Consider the following 25,694-nt stretch of genomic DNA (forward strand, 5'->3'; position numbering starts at 1 on the left):
TCTTGATTTCAATAAACATAATGCAAGTTGAACTACTCTTTGAAATGAATGTGATCATGTTTAGATAGAGAACACTGTGGAGGAGAAGAATGCTCAGTCCTTCCATTTCACAATACAGAGGTGCTCAGTAATAATAATAAACAAGGTGTTGACATTTCCCTCTTGATGATAATAGATCCATCCATCAAGAAACTGAAGAAGGAACTTCTCCAACAAGGAAAACTCTTCAGGGAAGACTGAGATAGCTGAATTGCTAAGATACAGAGAGAGATGTGCTTATTATAGAGTTGGTAACAGGCCTGGAGAAAAATGCCTTGTCCCTTTAATAGAGGCTTAATGTGTGGAAATGGGCAGTTGAAGGTTTTCATGACATGGAGGTAAATAACATTACCTGGAAAATAACATTCCATTAAACTACTAAAAGTTATAGGACAACCCCCACCCCCCAAACCAGTTGGCAACCTCACCTTAGTCCCATAACCCGAAACTTCCAGGCCTTTGCTTACCTTTCTTTCTCTATTGGTGCAGAATTACAGGTCCCCACAATGAGAAATATGATTTGGGATTAGATCATACCAGCTTTTCCACTGGTGAAAGAAGAACTCCTTTTGGCCACCAAATAAACTATGCTGGGGATATGGAAAGTACATGGCCAAAAGCCAGATGTGGTAGAACTGTAGAAAGAAGGAAAATTGGATGTGATTGAGTGAAAAACCTGGTTGGATCCAACTGTTTGTTCTCTTTTGTTACAGAGCCCCTTAAGGGCCTCAAGGAGGAAAATAGCTAAAGGTGATTCTGAGTTGATTGTTGCTCCCAGTTGGTTACTCTACATAAACTTACATCCTCAAGCGGTTCTGAATATCATCTGTGATAGTTGCCAGTATACAAACAATAACCATTGATCAGCAAAGAGGCAGTTTTAACATGTGTAACAACTGTACTCTTTGCAAATTGCAGATATATATCTCATCTGCTTTTTATTGCCTTGCCCAGTTACCCTTGACCTTGGAATTTAAGCTATTGGGGACCCTGCTGAAAAACATAGACTTGTGAGAGCTGCTTTCTGTAAGGTAAACCCTTGACAGAGGAGAAGTAGACAAATCAAGGAATTATTTTGTCTGCATAAGAGATGGTAAGAAGTAGAAGCAATGTACCTTCTCCCCATTGAAAATGGCCCCATTCAGGACTGCTTTTAATGCCTGTAAGGCAAAACATACTCACGTCATGCCTGTTTTTTCCCCTCTACCAGAGTGAAAGGTGTGTGTGTGTGTGTGTGTGGGTGGGGGTTGAAATGAGCCAAGACGGGGAGTTAATCTTCCTTTCTCCTATGATGTATTCTAATCATTCTGGCTTGGATCCTAAGGATTGGTGTCACAAGTTTGACAGGCTGTGCCATGGAATGCACTTCTTGTGCTAGCACTTCTCTTTATACAAGGGCTTACTGAAAAATCCTGATCTTGTGTCAATAGAAGTGTGAGCAGAAGCAGCAGTATGCTCTGCAGCTGAAACTGTCTAGTGTGCACAGAATTTATCCATAGGTGTCAGCGCTAGCCATCACTGCTGCTGGGCAGGGCGCTGGCTGGGTCAGCCCTGACATCAGAAGGGTGCCAGGGATGCTGCAAGACCCTGCTCTGTGGAAGGAGGGGCAGTATACCTCTCCCAGACTCCCTTCTCAGTCCACTTGCTGGCCTGCTCAACCTGGTCTGCTCACCCTCTGCAACCTCCTCCAAGAACTCTCCTCCAAGCCTCTGTTCTCGCACAGCTCCACACCATTGCTCCTTACTCACCCCCCCCCAGCTCTTCCCAGCCAACCTTTATAGGGTTTCCTTTCACTGCCCAGTCCTCCTTGCAGGCCCTGCCTGCCAGGCCACACCCCTCCTCGGCCTCCCAGCATTGGCCTGGGCTGTTTCAAGCTACAGCAGCTGGGGTAGCTGGCTGGGCTCCCTGGGTCAGCAACAGCTGTGTCTTGTAGGCTGGCTGCCAGGCCTCTCTGGCTGAGCCGATTGCTGAAGGCAGGCCCAGCTGTGGCCCCTTGGCTGGCTGCCCAGCTCTTCCCACAGAGTGCCTCCAGCAGCTCCACCTGGAGGGGCTTGGCTCTTAGCATCTCCTGAGCCAGGTTACTGTCCTCTAGCTGGGGCGTGGTTCTGGGCTGTTGTGACTGCTTCTCCTCCTTGACTGGTAAGGGCTCTGTTTGGGACGCTGCTAGGTCCCTATTCCCCCTGCCTTTGCCCTTTCCCCCTGGTCTGTTTAGCCCCCTATCCTCCCCCTGGAGGGTGGGACTAGCTGGTCTCTCCCTGTCCCTTCCAGCCCTCTGAGGCTTTGGCCTTCTGCCTCTTCCCCCTGGTGTAGGCAGGTTCTGGCCCTGGTTGCCGGCTGGGGCGGCAGGGCAGCTGTCTCCTGGCTGCCACCCCTGGCTTCTTCCCGGCAAGGCTGGGGGCTGAGGCTCAGACCCCGGACAATAGGATCCAGCTCTGAAACTGTAAGTTTGATCCTGTTTTCTATTTATTTATTTAGCTTTCTATTTATTCCTGTAATACTGGAATTTAACCTTTCTCTTTATAGGTAGTGGTTTCTGGGTCCTCTAACCAGGGATGTTGGAAGGCTTAAGGCAATAATGTATAGAAGCTCTCTGATGAGTGGAGAAGAGTACTATGAAAACCAGGGGTCTCCAACCTTGCTGAGCCTGTGGGCACCTTTGGAATTTTAAGAAAGCATAGGGGGTGCCATATAGCAGCCATTGGAAGGGGGACTAATCACAAAATGGCTGCCGGGGGGGGAGCAGTAGCAATGAATGTTGGGTGGTTCCAAACCAAACGTCCTCCTGTGATGGGGGCAGCTATTTCTGAGTAGGCACTCCTTGCAGAGCTAAAGAGTGATGCCTTCTGGGGTCATCAGAAGCATGCCCTGCTCCCATGAAGTGGAGGAAATCCAGATGTGGCTGTCTTCTTTAAGAAAGAAGCAAGTGGGCAATAGGAAGCACACTGTTGGCAGCCTTTGGGCATAATTGTGGGGATCCCTGCTATAAATGTGCAGGGGCTCTTCTCTTTCAGTGGGGTAGGACAGGATGCTGCTGTGCTACCGTAAGAACATCCCAAGTCTGGTCAGAGGAGCCATCACTGTGCTGATGTGCTGTTAAAATAACCCATTAGCCATGCCAAGGGGCTTAAGTTAGTGGAGTTACCAGGTCAAAGAGCAATGCTGTAGTAGCCAATGTAAGGTTGATCGCTGATGGCAATTATTTCAAAAAAACCCCTAGAATGTGGCAACACCGAAACATCTGCTCCTTGAACGCATCTCTACCTTGCAAGCAGCATTTGGGCTTTCTGCACGCCGAAAAGGGACTGAGCCAAGCAGGCAGGTGTGGAGGGTAGGAAAAGAGGCCTTTGAAACCCTACAGAGGCAAATTCTCAAAATGTCAAAAGAAGTTCACTTAAAAAAAAAAGACCCCCCCCCAAACAACAAACCTCTTTGCACCAGCCAGCTGCTCACTAATGACAGCTCCTTTGCTGATTGGCCAGGCTGCCTCATGAATATTGATGTGAGTGCAGGATCCAAATGGCGCAGCTGTGCAACCACCTGCCCTTGCCAGCTCAGCTTTCTAAAGCTTCCAGACAGTTGCTTGGAGCTGTTGGGGCTTTGATTTCCCACCCTCCTAAAAACACAAGTTTGTACCCCCCCCCCTTCCCGTTCAGGCCTTGTGCTTATTTCCCAGTACCACAAAATCAATTGTCAGGAGATGCAGGGCAGCCAGAAGGAAACATGTCTTTATGCAATGCCTAAGTGGTGCTGTAAAATGTATGGAAGTTTTCTAGTTTAGACAGGAGCCAGACTGCAGAAGGAACTGTAGTACTGAACCATGCAAGGAGAGGAGCTTTTTTTTTTTTAATGCTACTCTCATGTAAAAACCTCCCTGCAAGGAGAAAGGTAGAACGCTAGAGCTTGGGTACAACTATTTTCCTTTAGATGCAATCTTTCTGTATGCAGGGATTTAAAAATATTTGACATGTGTGCAAGCATAAGAGGTCTTTCGACAGAATGACATAGCTGTTTCTGGAAGCAGTGGAGTAGATTTCAGCTGATTGCTGCAAGCCTCCTCTGTTTGACCCCTTTGCTGTTCCTGAGAGTCTTGATGACCCCTGGGATGAAATGTCAGGGGTGTTCAGTGAGGTGCAGCAGGAGGGGAAAGTTCTGCTCCCTGAGATATGCAAATAGTGGGATAAGTGCAACAGAACAGAAAGGAAAAACAACTCATCTCCCCACCAATTTTATCAACTCTTTGTGCAATTTGTAAGAGTCTCTAAGACTCTTCTCTCAAGTTCTTTTCCATGGTATGGAATCCGTGGCTCCCACATCCCACAACTAACAGGAATGGGGCCCTAGCTGGCAGTGGAACAAGCTTAGACACCTTCGCCAAGGACAGGTCTGTGAATGGCTGTTGCTGAATGGAATCTGCGTTCAGAGCCAATATAGCTCATAAATAGCTGCATGAATAGAAGTTAAAAAGGGAATGGCTGTTCCTACCACATCATGCTTGAGACCATGCTTAAGTATAGTTCCCAGACTGAGACAAGTTCCATCAGCTGTCATTTCACCACTAGATTTTTTCATGGCTGCTGTTCGAGGCAGAAGTCTGCAGGGTTCTGGTCTGGAGTGAGCCTGTGGTGGCTGAAGAGGAATGCCTCTGAACATAGCTAGACTGTCTTCTGCTGAGTGAAGTGCAGCTGAGATAGGAGGCAAGGAGGCAAAAGCAGGAATTCTATGGCTGTGCTGATTCCTCGCCCCTCCCCCCTCCCCGGTTGCCAACTTGCAGGTGGTAGCAGGTGATCTCCTGGAATTACAACTGATCTCCAGGCCACAGAGATCAGTTCCCCTGGAGAAAATGATGCTTTCGAAGGTGGACTTTATGGTATTATACCCTGTTGAGGTCCCTACCTTCCCCAAATCCCACCCTCTCCATGTTCCCCACCCCAAATCTCCAGAAATTTCCTAACCTGGAGTTGACAACCCTACTCCTCCATTGTTTTGAGCTTTCAAAAATCACACCATAGGAATGAATAGAGCTGCAGAACTTAAGGGGAAACTGTTCCGTACAGGAAATCCATAGTCAGTGGTATGCTTTATTATAATTATTAAAGATTTCTGCTGGGTTAGCCACCCTCCCTACTACCAAAGTATCAGCTTAGAAGGCAAAGGTTTCTTTTAGTGTGGCATTTCGCTTTTTATGATGAGTTGGTAGCTTAAGGCGTGGCCTTGATAAAACCTCAGATACAGACCTTTTATAATCGTTCCTATTGAGTTACTTAGCATTCAAAGTGCTCAGAATCGGCATCCGTATATCTAAAAGCTTTCCCACCCATCTAAAAGCTTTCTCTGGTGGCTGGCTACTGTTCCTCCAGAAGGTGCAAAATATAGTCTGCATGTGTTCAAGCCATTCACTTTGCAACAAACCAGATCTTGTTCTGCCACGCTTAATGGTGCCCCAAATCCCCCTCCTCGTCTTGCCTCATAATTCTAGGGCTGCCTCTTGCCTTTTGGCCCTTCCAACTCTTAAGATTTGCTCTGCAGGGAGACTGAGGGGTGGGTGGGCTTTAACACCCTTGGAGATGCAAGCTGTTAGCTGGGCTGAGGCACATAGTTGCAAACATCTCTCTGCTGGCTTTTTTTCTTTTTCCCCCCTGCTGTCGGCTGGATTTCTGGCAGAGCTTCACTAAGGCTCCCCAAGTCTCTCTGCCTTCTGCTCCATTCCAAGTTTCTCTTGGCAGGCATTTGCCCCTTTTTTTTCAAAGAGGGAAAGTAATTCTTGCTGTTCTTGCCAGCAGCCTGGAATTTCAGGGTGGTGATTAGAGGAAGAGAGGAAAAAAATAGAGGGGGGAGGGGGGAGAGCTGTGTCTACTGCAGGCTCATTAAGTTCAGGGTTGTGGGGTGGCAGCTGTGGATCGAGATGTGGGCAGCCATCTGAGACGCAGGGGAGAGAGAGATGCTTCCTTCCATCAAGGCCTGGGCATGAATCCTGCACCTCTATTCTCCACGCACCACCTCCTGCCAAAATTAAGGACAAGGAGAGAAAGCACCAGACTCCGGGTGAATCAGGGCTCCAAACTGGAACTTGCTTTCAGCACCAGATTTAGTCTGACAGTGTGCATTAGCACATTCAAAGCACATTTCAAAGAAGACCTTGCTTTCATTTCCCCCCCTTTCCCTGCCAATGCTGGCCTGAGCCAAGTTTCTAAACTGACGTGGTGCTAGGGCTGAAGCTTGCCTAGAAGCAGAGTCTAATTTGGGCCAGAATTCAGTCCTGGAACCTGAATGTGGAGTTTTGCCCTGCAACATATGAACTAACATAGGGAGAGGGATGCCGCAGAGCATAAGCAGAGTTCATTATCTTTGCCACAAATTACTTGTAGCCTGCGTGTGTGTGTGTGTGTTCGCTTCTGACTTGTGGCAACCCTATGAATGAAAGACGACAGGCAGAAACTAGAAAAGAGGTCCAGGTCAGGTAATGTGAGTTTGGGCAAGCTTGAATCCTGATTTTTTAAAAAAATCAGTACTGCTTGAAAGTTGCTCTCAGTCTCAGATGTTTGGAGGAGGGTAACAGTTACAATTAGAACGATGATCTCTGCACATGCACAGAGACATTGATTGTTACAAATTCCATAACTAAAAGGAATAATTGTGACAGTAGTACTTTCACCCTGCTTAGCTCTTTATCAAAAATCATCATTATTCCTGCATCCAACAGGAATATCTGTTGTTATGCAGAGGATTTATTTGGATTCAGGTCTCTCTTTCTAAACTGAGAGGTGCTGGGGTTCAAACCTTCCTGCATCCAATCTCCTTTGACTTACTTGCAAGCTCAGAAGGGGAGAAGAGGGGGTTGGCTTTGCTTGTCCAGTTGTGCAACAATGCCTAGGTGCCTATACACACCAATTGCACAATTCTGGAGTTGAGATGCAGTCCCTTAAGCCTTCTGCTACTTAAAAAGGAGACATCTCCATTAGGAGTGCAAAGATATGATTCACACTAGCCATCATCTCTTATCAAAACATGCACTTACCTTGCAGGGTTGTTGTATGGCTTGTATGTGAAGCCACTGAAATACTTTTCAGGTGCCAGCTGGTATTATTAATATCCAGGAAGTGAGATGAACAGGTGTGTACAGCGGTGTCCTCCTGAGTTGTCATTCTGGATGGAGGCTCCCCGGGCTCTTGCTGCAGCCAGTAATTTATATGCCATTGTTATTGCATGCTCCCCAACCTAAGCGGTGTGTTTGGGATTGTATGTTAGTTTGCAAACATACTTCAGAAACTTTTAAGGAGGTTTGCTGAAATGTTAACGTAGGCTAGTAAGTTCTCTAGTTCATAAATAACGATGCCTACAGTGCAGTTGGACACAGAGTTACATCCATTTAAGGTCACTGAAGTCAACGCATAATGAAGTGGCATAAAATAGTACTGTGTATCTCTCAGCTTGGTTTCCCCACTCCACCCAGATTCTGTTCAATATGGGAATTATGATACTGATTTATTACAAATGTGAAACACTTTGCACAATTTAAAGCACTACCTCTCTATGTAGCATTGAGTTCTGGTGAACCAGATTTGATGGACCAGGGAGGAAGAGGGTTTGGGAAAGGTTGGTCCTTTCCCAAACCTTGCTTGGTTACTTCTTACCCATTGTGGAAGCTGAAGAACTCAACAGAAGCTGCTGAGAAACAAGCCAGCTTGGGTTCTGTTTTTGGGTCACACTACAACGTGACAAAATGTTGGTAGTGCTGGCGGAATAGGTGTATCTCCTGGGAAGTTCTTCTGTGCATCAAAATGAGTCAGAGTTGCTCCCACTCATTTCTGGAAGGCATGGGCAGGAGAACTTCCCAATGACGTGTATCCTTTTTTCTTTCCTTTGCTGAAAGTAAGTCTGTGGTGGAGGAGAGTGGGCGATTTGTGGCAGGCAGCAATCCCTGTTTCCTGTAAGCTGAGAGGTTCAAATATGTCTTCCCAATTAAAGCACAGCTGTTCAGAAAGGGAGGGAGAGGGGCTGGGGGGGGCTGCAAAGCTGCTGTCTCTTTAAAGAGCCCTTCCAGTGAATGATGAGGGATGGAGAGAGAGACAGCCAGGCCCTGATGAAACACTCATCGCACAGCTAGAAAATGACTGTAATTATGAGCCAGTCCCTGCAGAAGGATGAACTCCAAGTTTGCTAATAACCCCACCAGGTGCCTCTCTTTCTGTCACTCTCTCTGCCCAAGCAGTCTCTATGGTGGCAAAGTTAGGCTTCCAGAAACTGAACACAAATCAATCCTGGACAGGAGGAATTCAGCACAACCATCCTGCAGATGGACCACCTTTGTTGACAGGACTGTTGGTATCCTGGGCCTTTCACAGCCTAGTGTTCTTTCTCTGACAGACCAACCAGAAGTCCAGAAGTCATGGTGAAACTCACAAGCTGGGCATAATGCACATTGGCTCCTCCCTTTTGTTTGCTCCAGCATCTGGTAAACAAAAAATATGTTGTTTCTGCTTTTCTCTAGCTCTTGGAGCTACAGCACAATTTATTGATTTGTCTTGAGGTGTTTTTTGTGTGTGTGGTAAATTACACCTATGCTGGTGATCAGCACAACATAATGTTAAGATGAACTGTGCAGGTTAAGTATGCATTTCCTGAAGAATCACAGATCATTTGAGACTTCTGCACTAACGAATTAAACGGATCCTCAACTTGAGCTCATAGATGCTGCTAGAATGTTGAGAACACACAGGGGGCAAAATGGCTGCCATGGAGTCTGGGGCCAGAGACAGAAAATTGGGCAGTATCCTTCTACGATGGAGAAAACTGTTTCTGAATGGGTGCTGTCTACAGAAACAGAGGTGATACCTCCAGGTTATCTTCTGAGGCCCCTCCAGCTTCAATGAGATAGAGAAAAGCCAGGATTTGTCTGTTTTGCTTGGGGGCAAAAGCACTGGAGAAGAACATGGCTCCCATAAACACTGTTAGGCATCATAGAATAAAAGCATGTATGTGGGAGTGTTTTAAAGAAATGCTCGTGTCCTCCACACTGTGTATGCTTTGCTGCTGCATTCCATGCAGGCAATCATGTTGGCAACATTAGTGCGTCAGTGTACTGACTCTCATTTAGAAAGCATCCCCCCTCCCTGCTGCCCAAAGGAAAGAGCCTTGATAATGCAACACATTTACCAGTCTATTTGGCATAAGCTCTCATAGACAAACACCCAGTTTCATTAGCTGCATGAAGCGGGCTGAGAAAGTGGCAGGTTATCTTCACTTGAACAGTGCTACACTGAAAAATAAACCAAGCCAGGGTGTTTCTATACTATCATGGCTTCTTCCACCCCTCAAAAAACTCTTGGGTGCTCTAGTTCCTTGAGGCAGTAAAAATTTCCCCAGAGCACATTCTGTTGGCCTACAAAACCACCATTTTCAAAACCTTTGGGGAGCAGTTTTGACAGCAAAACCACCTTCTATTTGTCACGAGGATACAGCTGCAGCAGGGTGAGAAGCCAGGATAACAGGAATGGAGAACTCCCATCCTTATTTACTTCTGTTGCTGTCTGAAATGGTTCTACTTACAGAAAGTGATACTTGGTTTTTGCATGACATTCAAAAAGAAAATCTGCCTGGCTCACAATGTCTATTTGCTCTTGAGGCCAGCACCCCATACAATCATACCAATAATTTAAAATGAGCATTTTTTCAAGAAGTTTTGCATCTGTGCAGTTGGAAGCATTCTGCATGGTGGCTGGCTGGACTGGCCCATGGCTACAATTTACTGTCTGGCTTAAATTAAATATACTGCTGGGTCATCCTAAACAGGTCATGTGATTCAAAGCCAGATATGTTTCAAGACTATGTCTGCTTTTGTGTTTGAGGAGTCAACAACATTCCTAATACGGTGAGCATACTCAGAACTTGGTGGATCAAACTACAATTCCCAGATGGCCATGCAAGAACACACAAAGTATTTGCAATCCAAGTTGATTAACACATACATGTTGGGCTTTGGAAGTCAGCTATGAACAAAGGGACAAGGACAGAATTCAAGAAAGGTAAATCACAAGGCCATGCCTCAACTTGAGACAAGTACAGAAAGCTTTGGGGGGAGAATATGTAATTTTTTCCCTGTCTTGTGGGTTGAGCAAATGATATGATGGAAAGGACAGTGACAGCAATGGGAAAACAGAAAGAGAACATTTGTAGTACAATTCAGAACAATGTTGAGTGTCCACTAAAAACTTAAATCACTTTGAGTATTCCAGTGTGCTTTGGCCTATTTGTAATCAAATAGCAATTTGAACAGATTTGCTTCCATCCACCACTCTATGTATAGCAACTTTAAATTCAGAGGATGTAGCATTTTGGTGAGATGAAATGTCCTCTGTGCCCTCCCCTCCTTTCCATATATTCCCATTCTTAATATCATGATCTGTATATATCTTGCATAAAACACCTACCCCATTTTTAAAAAGCATGGCTACTTTATAATTTTAAATAATTTAAAATTGGGATTATAATTTTGGCAGGAGCAAAGGCCTTCATACAAAAGACTCAGTAACTCTCCCAGTGTAAATCTTCCAGGTTTCTGGGGGAGAGCCCTGACAGTGGTATGTCGTATGCACAGACTATGTTCAGTCATCAATTGTAGCATGAATGCTATGTCTTATATGACATATTCTTTAAAGGAGGAAATTATAAGAAGCAGGTCTGAGAATCCAGGGACTGGAAGGAATGTGCTTGTATGGATGATGCTGGACATTTGTCTATACATATTTCAGCACCATGGAAAGTTCCCCTTCTTTCCCTTAAGCGCCTTGCTTCCATGGCTACAGAACATTTCTCAAGCCCAGTACTGTTTAAGTTGCAATGAATGCACATACCATCTATGTACAGTGTATAATTGATTTTTCTTTGTACATGTATCAAATCATTTTCATGTTACATTCATGTACACCTAGATAAACTCCACATTTATCCAGGTACTCCCCCTGCCTACATTTGTTTTGTAAAGTGAATGCTTGTTGGCTCTTTCTTACAGACAGACACACGTGTTCACTGTGACATGTGAACAGGGCTTCAGTTCAGGGGCAATCCTTGCTCATTTGGGCATGGAAATTCTCACACAGACAGGATAACAGAGTTCCTGCTGTCTGTGCAAATGCTCTGAGGGAGGGAGAAAACAAGGCTCTTTTAAGCCCTGTGGTGATCCTGTTTTGCTGTGGGTGCTGCACTTGTGTGTGTGTGTGTGTGTGTATATAAAATTCGAATTTGCATATTAGCAGAATTTTGCTTAATACTCCTTCCTCAAATGCATTTCAAGGGGTCCATTTTAAAATCAAATGTAAGGCTGAAAACCTGCACACAGGTTGCTGAACTCTTGTGTAATTCAGCACACTTCGAGCAAGCTGCTCATCTCAGGTTCTGATCAATATGGTTTGTATGTTAGCATTATCAGCATTGAAAACTGAAATATTGCTGACAAGACTCTTTGGTGTCCTTTATCCCTGTGGAATGAGGAAGAACTCCAGGTTTCTTACCAATGGGAATTTGGATGTTCCAGGTGATCAGTTCACTACTGCCACCTTGTGGCTTTAATAACCTCTACACCTGAAATACAGAGGAAAGAAATGGCTTCCCATTAGCTGGCATCACTGCATGGCAGATGGCTGCTGGTCTCATAGCTCTCCTTTGTCACACGCTGGAGGTTCAGTTTATCCAGAGTCTCAGATGTTAAGGGCGACATCACTTTTATAATCCCAGAGATCCAGGGTTTGGCAGGGCAATCTTCTACCCATGACATGTGTGACATGTACTCCCTCAAGATGCTGTAATAGGAAAAGGGCTGGCTGTAAGCTGCAGCTCACCAGAACTTGTATTTAGTGCAAATACTCAGCCTTGGGTCACAAAAAGAGAACAAATGCAACAATGAGGAAGCAGAGTGTCTGAGCACATACAAAGTTCATTTCTCTTACCAGTGAGGATCTGCAGTTACTGTCCACACACACAGGGCAAAGGTTCTCCAGGCAGAGGGTGTGAGTTCCAGGGCACTTTGAACCCCAACATCTCTCTTTTTGGAAAATATAAACTAGCTAGGAAATGACCTGGATGGCCCAGGTTAGCCCAATCTTGTCAGACCTCAGCAGCTAAACAGGGATGGCCTGGTTAGTACTTATATGGGACCCCATCTCTCTCTCTCTCTCTCTCACTCACAGAGGAATGAAAAAAACCCAGAATGAACTCAAAGCAGCTTATCCTCCTTTAGGGACCTTTAGGTAGAGGCAGCAATGGCAAACCACTTCTGAATGTCTCTTGCCTTAAAAGTCCTAAAGGGTCACTGTAAGTTGGCTGTGATTTGATGGCACTTTCCACCACCAGAAAATGCCTACAATGAGGCATTGTGCTAAATGGCTTGAGCAAATGCTTGAGCAAATCAATTCTGGCTTTCATCAGCTTCAACATTTCGGAGCAAAATATGGGGTCTTGAAAAAAATGAATTATTTGTGCAAACACTTAGCAGTTGTATTTTAGGTCTGATGGATTTTTCCTTATAATGTGCTGAATAACTTGTGACCTACCAAACTAGCCACAGTCCTATGAGCCATGAATGGTGACATATGAGCTGATATTGTCAGCAAATCTCCTGCCTGTCTGTGAAATCCATGCGGGGTCTTTCAGGCACTTAGCAAGTAACAGTAAATGGCTCATATGCGGTGTCCAGTTTGCAGTTCTTAAGTTGTTCAGGCCTGCTTTAGGGGGAACTGGCTGTCAATCACATTTGGATTCTGACCTTCTTCCTAGGAGCTCAGGGGAGTATTCATGGTTCTCCCTACCTCTGTTTTTCACCCTCATTAACAACCCTGTGAAGTAAGTTAGGCTGTGACAGTCTGCCAACAAGTTTCATGGCAAACAAGAATGTGAACTTGGGTCTCCCTGGCCCAAGCCAACACTCACACCACTGTGGGTGTTTGTACTGCTGCTAACATTTCTCTTAAATCTACTCCTATCACCTCTGTCCATTGATGAGGCAGCAATAAATAATCAAAACTGACAAACATTCAATTTGTTCCTGAGGCCTAAGCACCGCCAGCAACTAAATTTTGTTTAAAAGCTAGGGGAGGGTGGAGGCTTTTCCTTTCTGGTCTCTGTTCCTCTAGAGTAACACACCAACCCAGACATTTTGGCACTAAGCTGTCTTTTAATCATTCATACTTATATATCTCTTAATGGTTCTGATTATTATATCAGGGTCTCTGATGCAAATGGAATCTCTAGCTCGGGTGATTATCTTTTATCTGGGTAATTGTTTTTTTCTAGACATTGTATTCTGTACTAGATGTTGTGGACTTTGACTAAAAACCACATAATTTAGATTGTCAGGCTAACAAAAAAAGAGAGAACAACTTTAGCACAATGAACAATTTGTAATCAGAAAACAACAAAAATGTTTATTCTGGATTCTCATCAAACCATCAATTCCTTTTGAGTGTTCTGGGGGGTGGGGGAAACCAATGCTAATATGACACGCGTGACAATTCTGACCACCTTAGGTCCTGAGCAACTTTCCAAAATGAGGGCATGTGCTGGATGCAGCCAGCTAGAGAAAGTACCAAGGCAAAGTTAAGGATATGTACATCCTATCATGACAGAGCGGACATTGCCTTTGTACGTGTCCCGATGTGGGCTAAGGAGCATGTGCAATTCTTCTGATGTGCATGTGAAGAATAACAAAAAAGCTTCAGGGACGCACTTCTATTGGATCAGAAAAGCGGAGGATGAGAAGAGACGCAATCCCTGGGGATCTAGGAGTGAACACAACAGAAATGTGAATTCTATTATACCTGGGATGAGATATAACAAACAATGATTATTAGATATTACCAGTTATTCTTCTCCATGCTGTGCCATCTAAACAGGTGAGAGTTACAGACAGGCAAGAGTGACAGACTGCCTAACAACTAGGCATGTAGGCTGATGCTGTATCAAAAGAGGAAGAGCACCACTGCCTCAACACGAGGCTCCACTGCATTGAGGCCCCACTGCAAAAATGTGCAGAGTATCTCTCTTTGGTTTCAGAAATACCCCTAAGACTTCCTCTTGGCTGTTTTCCCTGCAAGAAGGAGAATTAAAGGTCTGAGTGGTGTACCTTTCATAGGGCAGGAAGTGGTACCACTTTATCATCTCTTGCCCAGATTCCGCAGAAAACTGGAGCCAACTATGCAATGAAGGCAAAATGGGGGCTGGCCTTTTTGCCCAAGTGTGCGGCAAGTCAGATACCAGGTACTGGATAACATGCACAGGCCACTATTTACCCACTTCTGTGCCCTAATGAAGTGGGGAGGGAGGAGTACAGGCAGGGCTCTATGGTATATGCAGGTCCACAGGTCCAGATTTGCCATATATCCCTCTGTTCCTTGCATTATTTAATTTCTCCATGTTGAAAGTTGGCCACCCTTTCAATAAAATGGCCTTTTAAATCATGGCAATTGATTATCATCCATAACTCCTAACTCTTTAACCACTGCCTTCTCAATTATTCCTCCTCTGCCCCTTCCCTATACTGTATAAATATTCTCCCTCTCTCCCTCCTGACTTGACCTTGCTCAATTTCATTCTGTTGTAATCTCAAAATTCACCTCTATGCTCCTCCGTTCTTTCTCCCAATGTGGGGAACTTCCTGATTTGCTCCAGCAGAGAGGCCAGAAGATGGAGCCAGAGACAGTATTCTCCCAGTTTAACCCAGGCAAGTGGGGGAAATTTCAGCCACAGAGACACTGCTGTGCCTTTGCAACAAAGCCTGTGCCCATGTCGCAACTGCCTGCTTTACTCCTAGATCTTCCCTAGGGCTTTCTGCTCATTGTTTAACTTAAGCCACTGTTCACCAAGGCTGCTTTTTTCACTGGCTGGGCTTGGATCCTAGAACATATGATATCTAATAAGGATCAGAGGATCTCTGAGCATGTTTAAGATAGTTTCCCTTCATCATTACTTATAAGCATTCCTGGCATATCTGGGCTAAAGGACCAAGCTTCCAGGTCAAAGGACAGGGCTGACAGACACATGTAATCCTTAGTACCCAAAACCTACATGATTCTCCTTGCAGTCACACTTTTTGTACAGCTATACTAAAGGCAAATGAATGTTCATATAATGTTTAAGACATAGTTAATATAGGCCTGCTGCTGTTGGTGTCAGGACATGCAAGCATTCAGAGTTACACAGCACTCTTTAACTGGTAAGCAAAAAAGGTGGTTATCTCTCAGTTCTCCAGACAACAGTTCAACCCTGGCTAGATTAAATGATTACAGAATTTGACCATGGCAGTATCATTGCGTTCTCTCTCTCTCTGGCTTAGAAGAGGCCAAATAGTGTCCCTATATATATAGAGAGAGATTCAGGTAGCTCCAACACCAAATTAGAATAGACAAGCAACTGCCAAGCCCTCACCACCCCTTTGCTGCCAAATTCTCACTGTTCTAGGCAGGGCTTTTTTTTCTGGTGGTGCATGCCAATATGCAGTACCAGCAACATTTTTCACAGTTCCAGCACCTGTTTTGGCCAACAGGCTTGGTTCCTGAAGTGGGAAACATCCTGAGGACCTCTTTAAAAAAAAAACAAGGAAAAAAAAACACTGCATCTAGAGCTCCCCTTTTTTCTTTTGGATAGCCTCTGAAGCATCTTTTACCACAAAGGTAAAGAAGAGCACCACCTCCCAGTGGATATGAAAAGAAGAGCAGAGTGTGCTTCAATGCTTTCAAATGCCCTTTGATTAACTCCAAGTCACCTCAAGAGGAAGACTGCCGGCTGATACACAAGTCAGATCAGGTAACTTTCCAGGCAGTAAGCAGCTGTGGAAGGAAGTTTTATGGTCTGTGTTAGTGCGGTTGCACAAGCTGAGGCTCCTCTGATGGGCCTGAACATTCCACTGTGTATCTCTGTGCAGACTTACCAGTCGGTAAAGCCAGGCAGCAAAGTGAAAGCTGGCAGATCTAAGCCAGGGGACACAATCAACGGCAACTTCAGCACAGGCACCACTGGCACGAACACGAGCTCTACAAGGGCATGGTTTAGGGCTTAGGAAAATTTCTCCCTGGGAAAACATCACACCCTAACTCCCCATTCATTGCCTTCTTACTCTCCCTCCCCCGGTCTCCGTACCCCCTTGAACCAAGGCTTCAGTTCTACCTGCTGCTCAAATGTCTTCCATGTCGTAGGCTGGCACGAGGTATTCCTTTGGGACAATCCCTACCACATTGTTCAGCTCTCCGACCCACCAGCCATACATGTTGTATTCCTGGAAATAAAGCAAGGGACAGCATTGACTGGAACAGCTGGGTGGGGAGGGGAGAGGGATGGAAGGGTAGAGCTGAAGAAAGCCTTCAGGTGAAAAGCAGAAAAGGTGCTGGATTCCTGACCTCGCCACAGAGCTTTTCTATGCAATGCTGGGCACATTTACATTCCCTTGCCACACTTTCCTGCCACTGGATCCCCTAAGAGAACTGCAGTGTTTTTATTCTGTTTCCAAATCTTCCTTAATGCACTGAAAAATGCTGAGCCTCAGCCCCAACATGCGCAATATGGGGATAAACACGGTGACTAACCTTACTGGGCGTTCTTACGGATTACTGAAGTAATGTCATTGAAGTGCTATGTAAATGATAAGTATTGTTATTAGGCCTTTTACAAGTGTAATTTAAGAACAACAACAGCCCCATTAGACAGGCAAGTCCTGCTTATTTTCTTCATATGGGCATCTAAACAGGCCCCTTAAGTAAACAAGCTGCACAACCCACCATTTGAACACTGGAGGAAATCATTGCAAGATTCAGTGGGGCCTGTTTAGTCCCCTCCCACTGCAATACATCCCATTACCTGGACTGAGAGGCACATTGGAGCCTCTGACAGTAAAAAGTTGAACGGCTCCTTGGGTGTGAGAGCAAACAATCCAGGGGCACAGACCAAGGTGCAAATGCTACTTTTGTTTGGGGTGTCTAGTTGGATGAGTCGCAGTGGATTTGGCATTACACACACCTTGTGTGTCAGTGGGAAGTGAAGTGCTCATTGGATTGTGCACAATGGCTGCAATGATGCTGCATAAAAAGGATGGAGTATTCATTTGTATCACATATTTATAACCTGCTTCTCTAAGAAAAGCATCCAACATGGCTAGCAAAAACAGTTTAATGCAATAATCCAATGGACTAAAATGTCAAAGAAAGCAAGTTTAGTTTTATTTTATTTTCTTCTTTGATAACCCACCTTTCTCCACAAGGGGGGGCCAAAGTAGCTTACATCATTCTCCTTGCCTCCATTTTACCATCACAACAACCCCGTGAGGTATGTTAGGCTGAGAGAGTGCAATTGGCCCAAGGTAACCCAGTGAGCTTTCAGGGCAGATTCTAGTCCAAAATTTTAACAACTACCTCATACTAGAAGCAGAAACACAGTAGTAACATAAAATACTTGGTGTAAAATCCTGACCATGTTTTAAATATTTATACCAGGGCTTCTTTCCCAGCTGGAATGCCGTGGAACGGATTTCCAGCACCTCTTGAAAATGGTCACATGGCCGGTGGCCCTGCCCCCTGATCTCCAGACTGAGGGGAGTTTAGATTGTCCTCCCTGCCGCTGCAGCACGGAGGGCAATCTAAACTCCCCTCTGTCTGGAGATCAGGGGGCGGGGCCACCGGCCATGTGACCATTTTCCCCGAGGGTGATTTAAATTTTAACCCCCCCCCCCCGTTTCAGCTGACCCAAAATGACATCATTGTGCAGTCCTGGGAGTGTGTGCGCACTTTGCACATGCGCATGTGGTACCAGAGGCACCACCTCCCACCAGGAGTTGCCCCCTGTGCTGGCAACCCACTGAATTCCACCACCTCTTTTCCTAGAAAAAAAGCCCTGATTTATACTATGCTTTTCTCCTTTGTGGGGGCCTATGGGGGAGGGGCTGTGGCTCTGTGGCAGAGCATCTGCTTTACATGCAAAAGCTGCCAGGTTCAATCCCCAGCATCACCAGCTAAAAGGATTAGATGATGTGAAAGACCTCTCTACCTGAGACTCTGGGGAGCCACTGCCACTCAGAGTAGACTGATTTCAGTATATGGCACTTTCATGAGTCATATGTGTCAAAGAGAAGGGAGGAAGACCAAAATTAAGAATGTACACACCACATGAAATGATGTTTTTACCATACAAATAGGAAGGGGCCGTGGCTCAGTAGTAGGGCATTTGCTTAGCAAGCAGAAGGTCCCAGGTTCAGTTCCCAGCATCTCCAGCTGAAAGCGTCAGGGGATGTGAAAGACCTCTGCCTGAGAATCCAGAGAGCTGCTGCCAGTCTGAGTCGACAATACAGAGCTTGATAGACCAATCACCCGATTCAGGAAAAATCAGCTTCATGCAACCCAAAGTGCTTACAACATCATCCTCCCCTCCTCCATTTTATCTTCACAGTAACAACCCAGTGAATTAGATTAGGTGGGCAAAGAAGGAGCAACTGAAAGTCATTCAGCGAGCTTCCAAGGCAGAGTGGGAGTTTGAACTCCAGTCTTCCAGATCCTAGTCTGACACTTTAAACACTACAGGAGAAGAAGAGTAAGCTCCAGGCAAACATCAGTGGTAGAATTCAGTCACCTGGGGAGCCATCTCAGATAAGGCCCTCCTGGTCGCCCTGCACTGGACGTCTTACTAGCAGTGGTGTATGGAGCAGACCATCCACTGAAGACTTCAGTAAGCAGGCAGATTCATACAGGAGAAAGTGATCCTTCTGCTGCTCTGGTGTCAGACCATATTTTACATATTCTAGGAGGTTCAACTAGGTCAACCGCAAAGGGATTCAATCACACCAAGGGGAGAAGGATGCCTCTTCCCACTAACACAATGCCCCTAGTCACAACGGCTTCATGGGGAGAAGAAACACGGCTCAATGGGATGGGCATTACTGGGCAAGGTTCTCCTTTCACTGGCAATGTGAATGTCCATGGACCTTCACACTCACAACCTGGCATATTGACAGGGAGGTTTTAGATAGCAATGAGTTTTAAGTCACTAGGGCAGGGGGCCCCAAACTTGATGAGCCTATGAGCACATTTGGATTGCTGAGGACACAGAGTGGGTGGCACCACTGAATGCCTGCCACAGGGTCTGGATCCAGTCCTAAATTCTGGGGGGTTCCAAGCCAAGCGTCCTCCTGTGATGAAAATGGATATGTCTGTGTGGATGCTTCCTACAGACAGAAAGGCAATGCCTCTTGGAGTCGTCTGAAACATCTCCTGCTCCAAAGAGATGGAGGAAAACCAGGACAAGCTTGTTGCTTTGGGGAAATGTGTGTTTGGGATGGGACAGAGTGGGCACCAAAAAACACATTGGTGAGCACCATGTTAGGGATCACTGCACTAGTGACTGGCAGGCACATGCAAGTTAAGCATCAGGAAACCCTTCCACCTATCAGTGCAGTTCTGGAAGGGAACAAGCCGCCTCAGAGAAGCTGCAGAGTTTCCCTCCTTGGAACTGTAAAAAAGAAGATGGAACTCCTTATAAGAAAGCTTAGGAACAAGCTACCCTGTGGTTTGGGTTGCCAATTTCTAGATATGATCCTATAGGGAACATGGGTTGCCAAGGGCCTGGAGAGAAAAAAAAGTCCTGTTCCTTCAACAGAGACTTAATGGGATGTTATTTACCTGCTTGCCATCAAAAACTTCAGATGACCATTTCTACATATTAAACCTCTATGAAGAGGACAGGACGTTTCCCCCCAGGCCGGTTGGCAACCCTAGTTGAATCAGAACTCAACCCTGAAATCTGTTTGCAACATCACAACTGAGTCCCTAAAAGATTTTGGGAGCAAGCATAAGCAGGTCTGCTCAGGAGTAAACCCCATTCTACTTAAGGAAAGTGTATTTAGGATTGTAGCCTTATTGATTTATATCCCTAAAGCTTAGGCCAGCTTGTATTTTTACAAAAGGAAGACAAAGAAATTTAAAGAAAAACAGAGGGAGAAAGAGAGAGAGCTCCTGATAAGTCAGCAAAAAGCCCCAAACCGAATCAGTAAATCAAGTGGTAACACACAGCAGATCAGCTCCAGAATCTCCCTGACTTATTTGCTTTCTGTAGGAAAGAAGCTTCCTTTTTGTGGGAGAGTTTCAAACATGCAACCCTCGACCTGCAGCCTGAAGGTAAAGGAAATCTGCCGGAAAAGCTTTTATCTCTTCCTGACGCTGATTGTATAAAGGTGTCGACAGAGGAGTCTTTTGATGCTGCTCAGAGAACTGCAGGATGTTCTAATGGACTTCTGCCATGGTGTGTACATGCATGTGTGCAGGCAGAAGCACACAACAGTGTCATCCTGCTGCCCAGTTCCTGGGGTCTTTGCCCTTTCCTCACAGAGAGACTTCTTTTTGGGTGACAGCACAAGATCCATCTGCATGTAGATGGGACTGGATTCTCTTGCACTTTTCTACTATAGTAGCCAAAAATGTTAACAAAATAGTTACACAGAGTGCTTCCTTTTATAACAAGCTCCCCACAAATTAGTGGTAAAATGTAGTAAGCTCAGATCATTTCTAGACGTGTCTAAGTCCCAGCAATTCCCTTCACCTGCTGATCAGAACATCAATGGTGACTTGCATATTTATGGATTTATTTCTCACATCTTACAACATCTCCTTCCTCCTCCATTTTATCCTCATGAAAACAACCCTGTGAGATAGCTTAGGCTGAGAGAGCACACGACTGGGCAAAGGTCACCCAGTGAGCTTTCATGGCAGACCGGGCATTTGGACTTGGGAGTCCCAGATCACAGTTTTGACACTCTAACCATTACACCACACTGGCTTTCTCCAGCCTGCGTGAATGGGTCATTACAGACAAATCACAGCCCAGTTCCACCCTGTGGGTCTGATCCAGACAGCTTTTCCAATCCATCTCCCCAGTTCTCCTCCTTGCTACCACACCCGTCGCACATGGCTTTTGCCTATGGATGTCCTGTGGTCCCCCATGAATCCTTTTTGGGTGATCAAAGGAGACCCATGCTTCCTTCTTCACCAGCAGAAAAGGCAATCAGACCCAACTCTGTGTTTTTCCAAGAAAAAGGTCAGTTCACATGTTCTGCTGTGGTTACTAGCCACATGTGAGAGAGCTGCAGTCTGTGCTCTATCACAGAGTAATCAAGTGATGAGCATGCATGTGTGAACTAACCCAAAAGCACTTGGGGGGGGGACAGAAAAGGGGGAGTAGCTGTGCTAGATTGGGCAGATGTAATGACATGCACGGATTGGAGAACCCGACCCACCTTCCATGTGTTGTGGCGGCCTGAGCGCTACGAGATATTTTAAAACAATTTCAGCTTTGATGGATTGCTGGGGAGTTGGCGATTGCTCATAATAAAAAAAAAAGAAGAAGAATGGAATGCAAATGAGAGCAAGGCAAGAAGCATCGGCGCTGGGCGCTTTATTTCCCCACACTGTGCCAGAAAGAATTAAAACAACATTAAACTCCCAGCAATAATGTTTAAGCTCTCGTTTCCAAGTGCCAAATTACACCGCTCTGGATCATACAGATGTTCGTTAATTATGCTAATTTTTATTAAACTATTAAAACCGAGGAAGTTGCACTGGCAGAGTCCCGGCCCGAGGTGAACCCTGCTTTGCGTCTGGAGGTGCTAATTCACCAGCTTCTAGAGAGAAGCTGCTGATGCCGGAGGTTTGGGGGTTTGCTTTGCAAGGGGGATTGATTTGGGCAGGGGGTAGGGCGATGATGGACGGGATGGCTTCTTCAGCAGAAAATGGTGAAGCAAACATCAGTGAACACAGGATACTTTGACTTGGGGTGCATCCTATGCTCCAAGGTCAGCCTGACCCAGAGGTGGCTGTTCAGAGCAATCCCATGTAAAGAGTGTCCACCTGTACTAAAAGAAGCTCAGGGCCCTTTTTTGGCCACCCATCCAAACCAGAGCCCACAACACTGCTCTCACACTTAGCTCAGAGATGCTTTTCTTCTCATCCCACAGCCCCCACCCCAAGATTCGGCACTGCAGCAACCCAGCAATTACTCTGGGTTATTTAAAAATGTATTTTATTTATTTAGACTATTAATAACTCATGTTTCTCTAATGGGATCCCTGCTGTCTTCTGGTCACAGTTCAAGGGGCTGGTTTTTAACTTCTAAATCCCTATCACTTAGAGGTCAGACTCCTGTCTCAATATGTCCTCTCCAATGATCTGGGAGGAATCATTCTGGGTTGAATGAAGTACAAAGGGCAAGAGCATCCTGCGTGGCCTCTCTCTGGCTTTGGAAGTCTCTGGGTGCTAGACAAAGGCTAAGCTTAAATAACCCCTCAAAGTGACATCCATTTTAACAAAAATCACTCACAGCCAGGGAAAGGGAGTAGGTTGTGTTCAGCGACTGAGGGCACTTGGATTAATTTGGTATAGAGTTGTCCTGAAGGGCAGTATATACATCAAATTGTTATTACTATTAATTTCTAACAGAAATCAGCCCCTCTTCAGGAACAGTGTGGCAAATCCCTCACAACTGAGTCTCAACCCAAAGGTATCCTTGGCTAAAGTAAAGGCCTTCATGTGCCATTTGCCCCCATCCCGCAGCACAGTACATGATATCCCTTCGTCAGCTTAACTCTTCTTGGTCTTTAAGGTGCTACTGGACTCAAATCTTGTTCTTCTACTGCAGACCCACCTGAAATTGCTAGAACAGAAAAACTGTCACATACAAAGGCCTGGCAAAGTCTACTTGAGGTAGGGCTGCCAGCCTCCAGGTGGTGGCTGGAGATCTCCGGGAATTACAACTGATCTCCAGGTTACAAAGATCAGTTCCCCTGGAGAAAATGGCTGCTTTGGAGGGTGCACTCTGTGGCATTATAGCCAGCTGAAGTCCCTCTCCCTCCCAAACCCCACCCTCTCCAGGCTCCATCCCCCAAATCTCCAGGAATTTTCCAACCAGGAGCTGGCAACCCTAACTTGAGGTGACGTCCTGTATGAAACATCAGCCATGGATCCTCCCAGCTTAGCCACTGGTGAAAAGGGGAACTGGGAATCCCTTGGATTCCACTCCCTCTCCATGGCTATGTGGGATTCACGGGGCCTGCCCTGACAACAGTCATGTGGAACCAGGGCTGTAATAAGGAAGAAAATTGGGCAAGACTGAGTAAAGAAATTGTTGGGTCCAACTCAAGGAGAAAATGGTTGTGTTTTGGGTTCTGAGAGTGGGCCACAGTCAGATAGAGCAAGGGTGGCAGGATCCCTGGCGTGTGGGTATGTGCGTTAACTAATGCATGTTAAATTATTTGAAGAATCTGCCATAAACTTAGCTCAGAGATTATACCCTCTCCAAATACAAAGATGCAAAAAAAAATCCAAAGTAAAAATAAAAAAAAAATTATCTACCATCAGGTTCCCAAATTCCATGTCAACAACAAATTGGTAACAGCAGCTGTGTGCTGCTCAGCCGATGGAGGGATGGTGGTTCTTCAGTGGGGTTATGCACATACAGATGCAGAGGAGTTTATGCCACTAGTGTCCACCAGCGAAGGGGAAAATGACATCTAAAACTATGAGAAAGGACATCCTGCGTAAAGCAAAATAGGCAGCTGACAAGCAGCGTGGGGGAGATTTCCTGGCTACTCTCAGCCTCCTTGTGGGCTTTTACTGCTTTTCCAGCAGCGTCACGGGTGTCCTTTGCACGCCTCCTGTCTCAGTGTCTGGACTCTCTCTACCGTGCCGCGAGAAAGTGCTTTTGCAAGCAGGTAGCAGCAGGGGGTGGGGAGCAAGCAGCAGGCAGCTCTCGTAAGCCTGGAAAAGAGAATGAAAACCCCTGCGACAGAGCTGCTCGCTTTTAATTTCCGTCTGCCCCTGTTCCCACTGTTTCCTTATTTGTGGAACGTTCCGCATGACAGCTCAGCAACTACCCAAGATGACCACTGAGACGCCTTTGACAGGCGGGATGGAAGAATCTCAGGACTCCAAATGGCACTGAATATATATGTACATAAAAAGAGGTTCTGGGGCTCAAATCTACCCGGATGGAAGCTACTCTCCACTGAGCTCCCCATTTGATACCAGACATCAGTTCTTCACTCAATGAGTAATTAAATTGGGGAATTTGCTGCCAGTGTCCTAGCAGCCACTTCCTTAGGTGGTTTTAAAAGGAGGATTAGGCAGATTCCTGGAAGAGAGGTCTATGAACAGGAGTGGACTTGGAGGAAAAAATGGGCCTGGAAAAGGGCCCTGCCCTCCCCCCAAAGAGAGGGATAGAGAAAGAGTCAGCCAGCTTGCCTGCCCAGTGGCATGTGGGATTTAGTTGGGTGTTGTCCTCACTGCCACTGGGCTGGCCTACTCTTAAGTAGGGGGTCAGGCCATCAGCCCACTTGGTGACATCCTGGTAGCTACAATGGCCATCTGCTCCTGTCAGTCAATGGGTACTAGCCACTAATGACTAAAAGGGACTTACATGTCTAGAGAAAGCCAACTTCTAAATACCAGTGGAAGGAGGCAACACAAGCCTTTACACCACCTTGGCCTCTACATCCTACTTGCTGGCCCTTCAGGGCAATTGGTTGACCAGTGTGTCAAAGTGGATGCTGGACTAGATGGACCACTTCTTTGATGCAGAAGGGCACCTTTTATGTTGTGAATATTGGTCACTTAGCAGTCATGGGGACATATACATCTGCCTTACCATTGGTCTCTACAGCTGTGTGTCTGACTCACAGCAGCTGCTCCCTCAAGACTGCAGGCAGAGGACTTTTTAGTGTTTCCTTACTGGGAATCTGTGAGATGGAGAAGCTAGAGACTAGCCCTTGCATGCAAATCATATGCTCTGAGTGCCTTCACAAAGATCTTTCTACTTATGAATGGAGATCCTTGCTGTTTTATTATAATGTCACTTGTTACTGTTCTGAATCTGGGCACCTCAAGGCAATGTTTGTGCTAAACTCTGGGAAGGCTTGGTGTGTGCTCAAGGGATAGTTCAGATGGCCCTTCAGCCACGCACAGGAGCAGAAGCCATTATTTGTGGCAGTGCTTCACAGAGGGAGTGCAGTGTTTCAGTGAACTTTACCAGAGTTGCAGCTTCAGTGCAGGTAGCCTTCTGGTGACAGTGATTCTGGCATGCAGCTGCTCTGCGCATTGGGTTTTGTGCATGTGGCAAATATCTTTTCAACTTTACTTTTCCCATATACAACACTGCCATAATATATTGTCCAAACTGGCTCTAACTTGTGCATAGTCCAGACCAAAAATGAATCAGGTGGGGGAAAATTATTTTCAAATTCTCCTAACTTTAATTTGTAAGCAAAAATTAAATTTATATTCTTCTAATTATAGATGCTTTGAGATGTAAGCTTTTTAGTGGAAGAAAAGGAACAGGAGAATGCGTGCAGTGCTGAGTTTTGCATAATTTATGATTAGAGTTCTTGCCTTAAAATTTATCAGCCAGCTATAGCTTTCTTTAAAATGAAATTTTAAAATTATGAAAGTCAAGATTTCAGACTCCGAAATGCTAAAATGTTAATGAATTGGAAATTGGTGTGAAACTCTTTCAGATCTAGAAGAGTCTGGCCCCTATCTGAGGTGCCGGTTTGACAAATCTCTCAGAAGCTAGCTTGCGAAATGCTTGTGTCGTATTTTGGAATGGTGAAAAAGTTACAAAAAATGGGATGACTCTACCAGGATGCC

General features: G+C 45.6%; 1 protein-coding gene across 1 annotated transcript in view; it reads right to left on the reverse strand.

Moving 5' to 3' along the window:
• Nucleotides 1-13,513: 13,513 nt before the first annotated feature.
• Nucleotides 13,514-25,694, reverse strand: part of SKAP1 (src kinase associated phosphoprotein 1) — a 382,276-nt gene continuing 370,095 nt past the window's right edge. The window contains exons 11-12 of the mRNA XM_054994890.1: nucleotides 16,192-16,300; nucleotides 13,514-13,808 (exon numbers count right to left, since the gene is read on the reverse strand). Coding sequence (XP_054850865.1) covers nucleotides 16,199-16,300 — 102 coding nt within the window. The 3' untranslated portion in view covers nucleotides 13,514-13,808; nucleotides 16,192-16,198. The remainder of the gene's footprint in view (nucleotides 13,809-16,191; nucleotides 16,301-25,694) is intronic.

Source organism: Eublepharis macularius, chromosome 12, assembly GCF_028583425.1.
Source record: "Eublepharis macularius isolate TG4126 chromosome 12, MPM_Emac_v1.0, whole genome shotgun sequence".
In the NCBI taxonomy this organism is placed as follows: domain Eukaryota; kingdom Metazoa; phylum Chordata; class Lepidosauria; order Squamata; family Eublepharidae; genus Eublepharis; species Eublepharis macularius.